This window comes from Thalassophryne amazonica, chromosome 20, assembly GCF_902500255.1.
Source record: "Thalassophryne amazonica chromosome 20, fThaAma1.1, whole genome shotgun sequence".
Taxonomy (NCBI): domain Eukaryota; kingdom Metazoa; phylum Chordata; class Actinopteri; order Batrachoidiformes; family Batrachoididae; genus Thalassophryne; species Thalassophryne amazonica.
In genome coordinates this window covers 56,271,912-56,284,856 of record NC_047122.1, presented here as the reverse complement: position 1 = coordinate 56,284,856, position 12,945 = coordinate 56,271,912, and the positions used below count along the sequence as shown (strand labels likewise).

The 12,945-nt window shown below is 42.1% G+C and overlaps 1 protein-coding gene across 1 annotated transcript in view; it reads right to left on the bottom strand.

The window, feature by feature from the left end:
- The window catches only part of adgrb2 (adhesion G protein-coupled receptor B2), a 695,462-nt gene that overhangs the window by 82,402 nt on the left and 600,115 nt on the right, over nucleotides 1–12,945 (bottom strand). Inside the window, 4 exon segments of the mRNA XM_034161569.1 lie at nucleotides 1,852–2,556; nucleotides 2,662–2,834; nucleotides 11,465–11,479; nucleotides 11,842–11,881. Coding sequence (XP_034017460.1) covers nucleotides 1,852–2,556; nucleotides 2,662–2,834; nucleotides 11,465–11,479; nucleotides 11,842–11,881 — 933 coding nt within the window.

The window sequence follows — 12,945 nt, the reverse complement described above, 5'->3', positions numbered from 1 at the left end:
CCCATCGCAAAGTACTCAGAAAGCTGTCGCGGGTGCCGTGAAGTCCCCTGATTGTAGTCACATGACTCATGTCATGCAAGAATCATGAGGAAACTTTTTTGAGGGGTTGCCGATGGATGAAACTACATTTTGAGTGATTGGAGACAAAATGAGGATTTGATATTGCTCATGGGAGGCGAGCATGAGCTGCCCTGGGAGCACGCCAAAATGGCAGAGATAATCGGAGAGAGACGCTGCTTCTGGAAACAGCGAAAGAAGTCCAACAGCTGCTGCTGACTTGTGTGTAAGTGTAGTCAGCAACCTGGACACGCCTGTCCATGGAAACTGTGATTCTGTTTTTTCTCGTCTTTTTGTCAAAATCAGGAAAGCAATAGATTATACATTTCATCATGTGGGCGTGCGTGTGTGTAACAGTGGCAGCCAGGACCTCTTTGATCGCGTGGACTACTGGACAGGACTATTGGAGACATCTCTGAGAAAGCATTCTACAACTGGATGAGTTATTAAATACCAATGTGTACTTGCCATCTAATGATTCTCTTATGGCATTCTTTGTTCTGCATGATACTCATGTAGATGCAGAAATCCACTGATCTTGGTGCTGGTGAATGTGCCAAGTATCTAATATTATAAAGCAACACAGATCAAACTCTACAATACAGAGATACTTGCTCTCAGAGATCATTAAATTTAATTGGAGAATATTTGCATATTTGTGATTATGCTAAAAGCCAAAAGTACACCTGCTTGAAAGAACTTGTCATTGTTATGAATTATTTATTTTCATGCTATATCATTAAATTTTGAATAATTTTTGATGTGCCTTCACATACACAGATGACTGTAAATTAGATGCACATCGTTAAATGTGTAGAAATCAAGTGAACTTCAATAAATTAGCCAAATCAAACATCATCAAACAGCTGAACTCAAGCAATTTGAGACAGCAGCAAATCTAGATTAAGGTGTGTGTGTGTGTGTGTGTGTGTGTGTGTGTGTGTGTGTGTGTGTGTGTGTGTGTGTGTGTGTGTGTGTGTGTGTGTGTGTGTGTGTGTGTGTGTGTGTGTGTGTGTGTGTGTGTGTTGAAGCGGGGAGGTGGGGGGTGGTTATGACTTGTTTTGGTGTGCCACATCCATAATAGAAAATTTAAAAAATCTATAGTACTTTTCGTCAATTCAAAGGCATTCTGGGAAGCTAAACGTTGACTGTCTCATCATTGTTTTCAATGAACTGTATTTATTTTAAACAATGGGAATCTTCTGAAGACAGTGACTACAGTTGTGCTGTGGACTGCAGTAAATGTACAGTTGTATAAGTTCTGCCAATCATTTCAAAGTTTTCATTTAGATTTCACCTAATCACTAACAGCTGTAATATCGAATAGGAAACAACTGGTCCCCCTTTCAGTCATCAACTCATGGCCAAGAGGAAACATGCAAGTTATTTAAAAATGTAAACTGTAACTTAAAGCTCGCTGTTTGCAGTCTTCCAAACCCACCATCGGCAGGCAGTGCCTCTCTTAAACAAGGCACAGACTCTACCATGCCTTTTTACTTCCATCATGAAATGAGTCACATTTTCTTGACACAGATTTTGAAATTTCACTTTTTTTTAACCCTAACCATAACCTAACTTCTCCCTTCCCATATTTCATGATACCATTACAAAATGAATTTATGTTCCTGTCATGAAAATGTGAAGCTCTATTGTGACAGTATCACAAAACATAGATTAATTTACTTTTTGGGATGCCATCACTAAATGCCATTGCTTTAAACCATGAGGTAAGGTAGAAGATGATCAAAGTGATGATGATGCACCACGACCTGTATCCCTAACGCTCTTACCCACCTCCAGGGATCCTGCTGACAGGCTGGTATTGGCATTGGTGCTCCCCAGGTTGCGTGGCAAGGTCCTGTTCCTGTCCACTGCACTTCCCCCTGTCAAAATCTGTCTGACTGATGACCTCTGACCCGCCTTCAGCTGAAGTGAGTGCCCGTGGGAGTGAATGTGTCCTCCGTGAGATTGTACAAGAGCACCCTGAGGCAGCATGTGGCTGTGCCCATGGGGCATGCTTTTGATTGTCCCATAAGAGCGGTTGAGGTTCATAGTGATGTTCATGTCGCCCATGTTGGACGGCACAAAATCAGCTGGGTAGGCCTCGCTCTCAGCCGGGTGGAGGGTCAAGGGAGAAGGAGGCGGTGGGAAAGGGGGGTTCTCCACTGTGATGTTGAGAGGCTTGTCCTCACCCCCATATCCCAGGTCTCCTCCTTGCGAGGAAGGAGCTGGAGGTTTGAGACTGACCGTCCTACAAGGTAAAACCATATAGTCTCCTTCACTTCCACTCCCTCCACCTCCTCCCCCTCCATTTCCAGCACTTCCATCTGGGGAAGTGTTGGAGGAAGCAGGCGGCCGTGCCCAACCCAGGCCACTCTCAGTGCACAGGTAGATGGGAGCACCACTGCGCTGCTGCCCCTGCTGTCTCTGCTGGTCCATGTTCACCTCCTTCTTCAGGGGTGTCTCGCTCATCTCATTAAGACCTCCAAGGGGTGGAACCTTGTGGAAAACATGCATTAAAATACAATGTAACATATCTTGTAGTTGCTGTAAATGGTCCATCTTTCTCCTATACATTCACTTTCTCAATGCAAATTCACATACCTGCACAATGAGATTTGGTGGAGGGATGTTCCCAGGAAGGGAGCTGAAATTGACCCCAACTCCTGCTTCCTGATGGGCTGCTAGCTTTGGATCATCCTCATCATCCAGGGAGATGCGCGAAAGGGTTCCCGTGATGGTAGCTGGATTACAGGTGTTTACCTCCTTGAAAATGACTGGAGGGAGATGGATATGCCAAAAACCAAGGTAAGAAGGAAATTATTGAAGGGCATTGTAAAGAAAGAAAGAATAGGATAATTCATGCAAGAAAAAGAGATTATAGAAGAGTTGGGTGATACAACCCCTGGCAAAAATTATGGAATCACCGGCCTCAGAGGATGTTCATTCAGTTGTTTAATTTTGTAGAAAAAAGCAGATCACAGACATGACACAAAATTAAAGTCATTCAAAGGGCAACTTTCTGGCTTTAAGAAAAACTAGAAGAAATCAAGAAAAAAAGATTGTGGCAGTCAGTAACGGTTACTTTTTTAGACCAAGCAGAGGAAAAAAATATGGAATCACTCAATTCTGAGGAAAAAATTATGGAATCACCCTGTAAATTTTCATCCCCAAAATTAACACCTGCATCAAATCAGATCTGCTCATTGACATTGACCCTATGCCATGACATTGACCCTATGTGTCTTTTTTCCAAGGAATGTTTTTTGCAGTTTTTGCTCTATGGCAAGATGCATTATCATCTTGAAAAATGATTTCATCATCCCCAAACATCCTTTTCAATTGTCCAAAATATCAACGTAAACTTGTGCATTTATTGATGATGTAATGACAGCCATCTCCCCAGTGCCTTTACCTGACATGCAGCCCATATCATCAATGACTGTGGAATTTACATGTTCTCTTCAGGCAGTCATCTTTATAAATCTCATTGGAAAGGCACCAAACAAAAGTTCCAGCATCATCACCGTGCCAATGCAGAGTCGAGATTAATCATGAATATGACTTTCATCCAGTCATCCACAGTCCACAATTGCTTTTCCTTAGCACATTGTAACCTTGTTTTTTTCTGTTTAGGTGTTAATGATGGCTTTCGTTTAGCTTTTCTGTATGTAAATCCCATTTCCTTTAGGCGGTTTCTTACAGTTCGGTCACAGACATTGACTCCAGTTTCCTCCATTCGTTCCTCATTTGTTTTGTTGTACATTTTTCAATTTTTGAGACATATTGCTTTAAGTTTTCTGTCTGACGCTTTGTCTTCTGTGTCTACCAGTATGTTTGCCTTTAACAACCTTCCCATGTGGTTTGTATTGGTCCAGAGTTTAGACACAGCTGACTGTGAACAACCAACATCTTTTGCAACATTGCGTGATGATTTACTCTCTTTTAAGAGTTTGATAATCCTCTCCTTTGTTTCAATTGACATCTCTCGTGTTGGAGCCATGATTCAGTCAGTCCACTTGGTTGCAACAGCTCTCCCAAGGTGTGTTCCACTCCTTTTAGAGCAGATCTGATATGATGCAGGTGTTAGTTTTGGGGATGAAAATTACAGGGTGATTCCATAATTTTTTCCTCAGAATTGAGTGATCCATAATTTTTTTCCTCTGCTGGTCTAAAAAAGTAACCGTTACTGACTGCCACAATCTTTTTTTTCTTGATTCTTATAGTGTTTCTTAAGCCAGAAAGTTGCCATTTGAAATGACTTTAGTTTTGTGTCATTTCTGTGATCTGCTTTTTTTCTACAAAATTAAACAACTGAATGAACATCCTCCGAGGCCGGGTGATTCCATAATTTTTGCCAGGGGTTGCTAGAAGCAGGGAAGAGGAAGGAGAAATGAGGTTTCAGATAGATGGGAGGCAGAAAGGAAATGTAAATAACGCAGCAAAAAAATAAAAATAAAAGTCAGGAGAGAAAATATGTATCATTGATGCAGCATAAAGAGAAAGAAATTAAAGTTTTGATACTCGATGCATGTACAGCATTATTGCCGTGTTCATGAAGAAATGTATTATCGAATTAACTGAGAAGATAATCAGGACTGCAGTGGTAAGTCAGATGGTAGCTGTGTGAGCTGTCCCACAAAAAGATCCATCTCCAAAAAAAAAAAAACAAAAAAACTTCAATTTGGGTTTACTTGAGTGTCCATATCCAATATGAGTTTTTGTTTTTGACACCTAAGTCTTGCTGCATAGATTGTTTGCGAGCCAGGATTGTATTCCTCGGAGTAAAATGAAAGCTGTTGCCGCAAAATATAGTTTCATAAATGGAGCCAAATCCCCCTAAGAGTCAATCCTGTCCATATCACAATCAGTTACTTCAGTATGTACACGAATGTGGGCAGGATCACATTAATGCATGTTGCTCGGGAAATACTGAACTAAAATACAAATGGCAATATTGACAAAACTAAAGTTAGGCAGATATATCAGTTGGCTGACAATATGTATCGCTGATATGAGCTTTTCACAAACACATCAGTATCTGCATTATTTTGGCTGTAAGAAAACTTTTATTTTGCTGAATAAACTCCAGACATACACTTTGGCTGTTGGAAATGGTGTCATTACATAATTTATCCAGTGATATTATTTATAATGCTATCAAGCATCTGTGAGAATGCCATCACTATTATGGTTACATAGCTCTTGTACAGAGACAGAGGCAAAGCGACCAGCTGCTATAGATTTCAGTCAAAATGGGTATTTTGCAGTGATAAGAAAGAAATGGTGTTGTGCGGCTGGCTTGTGTGTGGGTGGGGAGCGGTAGACAACAAGTCTGTTTTATGCGATTGTTGTGTGAGGAATACAACACGGAGACTGTCCATCTGAGTGAAAGCAGTGTGATGACCACTTTCATTAAATTTATCATTATTTAGAATAAAATCCATGCTTAAAATATAAACATCAAATCTTAACTATATTTCTTTGTCAAAAGGTTTTCATAATGAAATGTTAGGAACCATTACCATTTGTATATACTGGCAGCTACACTGGTATCAGATATTATTTATTTATGTATTTTTCTAGAATCGTATCAGCGGCAAAAAAAAAAAAAAATCCATATCACTCAGGCTCCACTAATAATATATAATGTTTGATCTGCCAGTGATTAAATCTTTCTGGACATTATTGCTTTTGAAAACACTACATATGCCACACATTGTTACACTCTGTGGCTTTGTGATATGTAGATATTGGCAACTATACCGGCTATATCGACATGATACTCGACACTGATCAGCACAACCTGGGAAAAGCCAGTTAAATTCATGCTAGTTTTGACAAGTTCAAAATTTCAGGAGCTCAGCTGGAATCCTGGGCTGCTTCGTGCCTGGTTTGGCAGAGACTCGGCACACCTCAGCATCCCATTTTCATTCCAAGCATGGCAAGAAATTACCCTGATACATCAAGAGTTGAGGAGGCCTTGCTTATTAAGTTCACTCCTAGGATTACCACTGGTGGGGCCGTGGTGGCTGGGAGCCAATTGAGCTAAAAAAAAAAAAAAGTGGAGTGCCTGCTCTTTTTCTCATCCATAGGCCTAATTTCCCTGCCAGGTTTGATCCAAAGAGACAAAGGTGATCATGAGAGTGCAAACCCCGGTGGCATGCCTCATGATGACAGGACAAACTGTGACTTTGCAGTTATTATTTACATATAAAAAATTGTACTGTGCAGACGTTTTAGGCATCCCAGAGTTATAATAAAAGCAATGCTTGATTCCCCATAACTTTTTAATTGGCTTGTCAACACAAAATAATTTACTGGCCCATAGAATACCAAAGACAGTTGCAAATGGTCATGCCAATATTAAATGACTATACAACACAATTACTCACACCTTAAGTTTTCTTAAAGTTTTTGAGGTCCTGTGACTCATATTCTGGTGCAACTTGCATGATTTAGTTAAATGTGGCTAAAAATTGCACAGTACTGTGTTTGTGTGTGTCTACATGTATGTATATATATATATATATATATATATATTATATATATATATATATATATATACTCAACAAAAATAGAAATGCAGCACTTTTGGTTTTGCTCCCATTTTGTATAAGATGAACTCAAAGATCTACAACTTTTTCCCACATACACAATATCACCATTTCCCTCAAATATTGTTCACAAACCAGTATAAATCTGTGATAGTGAGCACTTCTCCTTTGCTGAGATAATCATCCCACCTCACAGGTGTGCCATATCAAATGCTGATAGACACCATGATTAGTGCACAGGTGTGCCTTAGACTGCCCACAATAAAAGGCCACTCTGAAAGGTGCAGTTTTATCAACAGCACAATTGCCACCGATGTTGCAAGATTTGAGGGAGCGTGCAATTGGGCATGCTGACAGCAGGAATGTCAACCAGAGCTGTTGCTCATGTATTGAATGTTCATTTCTCTACCATAAGCCGTCTCCAAAGGCGTTTCAGAGAATTTGGCAATACATCCAACCAGCCTCACAAACCGCAGACCACGTGTAACCACACCAGACCAGGACCTCCACATTCCAGCATGTTCACCTCAAAGATCGCCTGAGACCAGCCATTCGGACAGCTGCTGAAACAATCGGTTTGCATAACCAAAGAATTTCTGCACAAACTGTCAGAACTATCTCAGGGAAGCTCATCTTCATGCTCGTCGTCCTCATCGGGGTCTCGACCTGACTCCAGTTCGTCGTCGTAACCGACTTGAGTGGGCAAATGCTCACATTCGCTGGCGTTTTGTTGTGTGGGCCGCTGAAGAGGAGGTACTGCTGGCCCACCACCACCAGAGGGGGGCCCTGCCTGAAGTGCGGGCTCCAGGCACGAGAGGGCGCTGCCGCCACGGAACAGCCGGGAGTGACGGCTGTCTCTCATTATTTCCTGACAGCTGTCACTCATTCTTCATCATCTCACTCCATAAAACCCAGACGTCATCTCCACCTCATCGCCGAGATATCGTACTTCTATGGAGGTAACTTCTCTGCCTGTATTAATTGATTCTAAGAGCTATTGTGTTGCAGCTGTCAACAGAGGACTGACGTGGGTCGCGATTGTTTCGTCCTGCGTCCCGTCAGATAAGTGGTTAAACAGATGCTGCACGAGTGTGTGTTATGAGGTGGAGGTGGCATTCGCAACAACACCGTTGTTGTTACGGGGTGTACACCACACCCACACTTGACTGTCTTTGCTCTTCGCCAGCAGTACCAGATCAGACAGTCGGGGACGGTGATCACCTGGAAATTCGGGACCTTGCGGCTACCAGTATTCACCAGGTTCGGCCGGCGGCAGAAATCGTGTGGTTCCGGCTCTTCTCAGGACAGACGTCTTATACCTCGAGCCTGCCCACACGTCACCATTGTGGATTGACTGTTATCAGATTCTGAGATTGTCTGTGTATTCGTTGTGCACCTTCCAAACATTAAATTGTTACTTTTTTGGCTCATCTATTGACCGTTCATTTGCGCCCCCTGTTGTGGGTCCGTGTCACTACACTTTCACACACGTTTGGCACGTTGGAGAGGTTGTTCATCGTCACGGTATGAATCCCGGTTCACACTGTTCGGGCAGATGGCAGACAGCGTGTGTGGTGTCGTGGTGGTTAGCGGTTTTATGATGTCAGTGTTGTGGATCGAGTGGCCCATGTGGCGGTGGGGTTATGGTATGGGCAGGCGGTCTGTATGGACGAAGAACACGGGTGTATTTTATTGATGGCATTTTGAATGCACAGAGATACCGTGACGAGATCCTGAGGCCCACTGTTGTGCCAACATCCAAGAACATCACCTCATGTTGCAGCAGGACAATGCACAGCCCATGTTGCAAGGATCTGTACACAATACTTGGAAGCTGAAAATGTCCCAGTTCTTGCATGGCGGCATACTCACCAGACATGTCACCCCATTGAGCATGTTTGGGATCCTCTGGACCGGCGTATACGACAGCGTGTACCAGTTCCTGCCAATATCCAGCAACTTTGCACAGCCATTGAAGAGGAGTGGACCAACATTCCACAGGCCACAATTGACAACCTGATCAACTCTATGCGAAGGAGATGTGTTGCACTGCATGAGGCAAATGGTGGTCACACCAGATACTGACTGGTATCCCCCCCAATAAAACAAAACTGCACCTTTCAGAGTGGCCTTTTATTGTGGGCAGTCTAAGGCACACCGTGCACTAATCATGGTGTCTAATCAGCATCTTGGTATGGCACACCTGTGAGGTGGGATGGATTATCTCAGCAAAGGAGAAGTGCTCACTATCACAGATTTAGACTGGTTTGTGAACAAATTTGAGGGAAATGGTGATATGTGTATGTGGAAAAAGTTTTAGATCTTTGAGTTCATCTCATACAAAATGGGAGCAAAACCAAAAGTGTTGCGTTTATATTTTTGTTGAGTGTATATATATATATATATATATATATATATATATATATATATATATATATATATATATATATATATACACGAGGTCTATTAGATAATAAACCGACCCTTTTATTTTTTTTTTAACTATATGGATTTGAATGACTTGAACCCTCGTGTGCATGCGTGAGTTTTTTCATGCGTGTCGGTGACGTAATTTCCCTGTGGGCAGGCCTTGAGTGAGATGTGGTCCCGCCCTCTCGGCTGAATTCCTTTGTTTCACACGTTGCTCGAGACGGCATGCGTTGCTTTATCAAAATTTGTTTTTGGACCTGTGAGGAATATCCGAGTGGACACTATTCAAGAAATTAAGCTGGTTTTCGGTGAAAAGTTTAACGGCTGATGAGAGATTATGGGGTGTTTCTGTCACTGTAAGGACTTCCCACGGAGCGGGACGTCTTGCAGCGCTTCCAGGCACCGTCGTCGGCCTGTTTCGACCTGAAAACATCCTAATTTAAGGCTTAATTCACCCAGGACGTCGTGAGAGAACAGAGTAGATTCAGAAGAGGCCGGCATGAGGACTTTATGCGGACATTCCACTGTTTAAGGACATTTTTTAATGAAAGACGTGCGCGACAGGAAAAACACCTCCGTGTTGAAAACCATTTGTAAAATTCAGGCGGCTTTTGATGGCTTTCAACAAGTGAGTAACTGAGAAATTGTTTAACAGCTTGGGCATGTTCCAACTTGCCGTTAAGGTTTCCAACGGAGGTTTTTTCCTGTCGCGACCCCCCGCGGTTGGGTCCGGCCCGACATGCGACTCTGCCTGCACGTTCTTTCATTACAAAATGTCCGTTAACAATGGAATGTCCGAATAAACTCCTCATTCCGACTTCTTCTGAAAGTTCTCTGTTCTCTGACGACTTACTGGGTCACAGAGCCTGAAATGTGGAAGTTTTCAACTTGAAAACGGCGAGACGCTGCCGCCTCGAAGCGCAGATCGCCAGCAGGCGCCATGGGCCGTCCTTACGGCGACACTACCAGACCAAAATCTCTCATCAGCCGTTAAAATTTTTACCGAAAACCAGCTGAATTTATCGAATGGTGTCCACTCAGTTGTTGCCTTACAGTTTTGAAAAAATTTTGATCAACAAAGCAGCAGTCTCTGAGCCATTCCTAAACAATGAAAAAATCGACGAGAGGGTGGGCCACTCCTCACTCAAAGACTGCCCACAGGCGAATGATGTAACCGACAGGCATGAAAAAACTCTTGCATGCCCACGAGGGTTCAAGCATGTCTGATGTAATCACACGTGATTGAAATCCATATAGTTTTTGAAAAAAATAATAAGGTTGGATACTTTTCTAATAGACCTTGTATATATATATATATATATATATATATATATATCTATATATATATATATATATATATATAATATATAGTGTGCATATTAATATAATATAAAATTTTGGCTAGATTACACTGAATTTACCCATGGGGATTGTGCAAGGATATCTTTAATAGTGGACCACCCCAAACCCCATTTGCTAACTGTGGTTGGTGTGGTGCCATATAGTAGAGGTGGGCGGATCGATCCTAATATCGATAATATCGATACCAGTGCTTTTATTGATATTGAATGAACCTCGTGTAAAAAGATCGATACTCAAGCTTTTTTCTCTCCCGCATGCACTGACTGCTGCACATGCAGATTCATCAAAGTCTACTCTCTGTCTGTAAGAGCAGCGCTGCGCTGTGTCACACAACACAGAGCAGCGCACCCTTTTATTGTGGTTTGTCAGCCCTCTACCTCAGGAGATTTTGTTTTAAGTTGTGTTGAGTGATATTTTTTAAACAAAATGTTGATTGTGATAATAAAGTATTTTGTTGTCACGTACAATGTTTGGCGAAATCCTATCCTAGGTCTTTTGGATCCTTTGGATCTATGAAGCTTAAATATGAAAAAGTATCCGTATCGATATCGGCGATAATGGGCCTGTATTTACTTGGTATCGGATCAATACCAAAATTCCTGGTATCGCCCACCTCTACCATATAGCTGACTATATTTATGATGCACAGTACATGGTTATGTTCATGTTTGATCATTAGTTACATAACTCATGTCAAAGAGCAGCTATGGCATAAAAAAGTGTTTTGACGCAAACCCTGAAGTTTGGAAATATCCAGAAATCTTTCACAGATTATTTTTCTGTGATTTGCACTGATGTGACAAATGGTCACGCTTCATCACAGATCAAAAATGCAAGACTGAGGACTCTGGCTGCACAAACAACATTTTGCTGCTCTATCGGGACAAAGTGATGTGAATGGACTAGACAGGCGAGGAGAAACTGACCATCTGACCAATCACATCTCTTCATATCTGCTTCAAGCAGTGTGGACCTGGAGACTGACCTATGGGACGTCTTTAATAAGTCTCAGTTTGAACCAAGCACTGTTAAGTGGATTAGATAATGGTGAAACTTACATGGATGTCCTCTTTCTGCAAAGGGGGAAGGGGGTGGGGGGAGTGTATGCGTTAATATTATGAATCACAGACACACAAAAAAAATATGCACACAGTGGCATCAAAGCCCATTCTATGTGAAATGCATCTCAACACAGTGAGAAATGTTCCGCACAATTAAACACATCCTCATTCCCAACATGCATTCTGAACACTTACTGGGCAGAAATCAGTGTGATTGATAAGGCGGAATAATTTGCCTGCACATCTCCTGTCAAATTACAGTGTTACAGCCTGCTGCTGCTTTTCTGCAATGCTAATGCTGTGCTGAACAAAGCAAGATGTGGGGAAAAATATAGACAAAGGGAGAGAAAAATCAGATGGAAGGGTGGGCTCACCTGTTTGGCATGCCAAGTCCACATCCTTCTCGAAATCAGTCTGGGAGAGATAGAAAGGCAGAGGATTGGAAGGGAGAAAAAGAGTGAGTGTAGGTGAAAGTGTCCCTCAGAGTATTAAGGTGGCTACTGACTAAACAGTGATGTGATATGAATGCACACTTTGGCATAATTGTTGAGATATGCAAGGCCCACTGCAAGGGTTGTGAAAGACCTGCATTATGAACGTGCATGGTGGTGAGATGAGACCTTAACATATCATTGAGCATTTTGAAAACTTGAGTGATGGTATAAATTTCAGTATTATGTTATAGGACATTGCGTAGTGTTAATTCAAATTCTATAGAAGCAGAGAGACACATTCATGTGCATAATCTTGTAATGATGCTCCCACATATGGTCACAGGCCTCCCATAAACACATTGTGATGTGGAGATGCATGTTTCTGTTGCTGAAATCCAAATAAAAGTCTAGGAGGTGCCTTGTGTGTACCTTTCTCCCTTAAATAAAGCCTAGGTGTAACTGCTAGTGCTACAGATAGCTACATGCAACGCACTACGGAAGTACCCCAAGTCATGAATGGCAACCACTCAGGCAGACAACCCATCCGGAGCCCTTTCCCCAAAGAAACCATCTATCTCCTGCAGCCAGATGCATTCCCTCTTGGCCTTCTCCAACCACTGAGACACTTGTGTTAGATCATGCATGTGTGCCATATGGCCAAAATGCCAAAGCTGAAGTTCCTTCACAACAGATGTGATGGTATGTAAGTAAGTGCTTGCGTGACAGTCGTTCACATGGTACCTAAGTGCTCTCACTGGTTAGCATGCAAGTGTCACAACCATACGGTAAGATAGGATGCACCAGGACCATAAAGATTTTATCAGTCTTTCTCTGTGAAATAAATAGTATAAGTATAATAAATAATATAGTCAGGTGTGCACATAACTGGTGCTCATGCACACTAAAAAATCAATGATGCACAGTAGAAAACAGACAGAAGCACTTCTCAGGAGGCAAGTGATGATGACAGATTGTAGGAAAAGCACTTCCCTCCATGTTTTCTACTGCACATCATTCAATTTTAGCATGCACGAGCACCGTGAG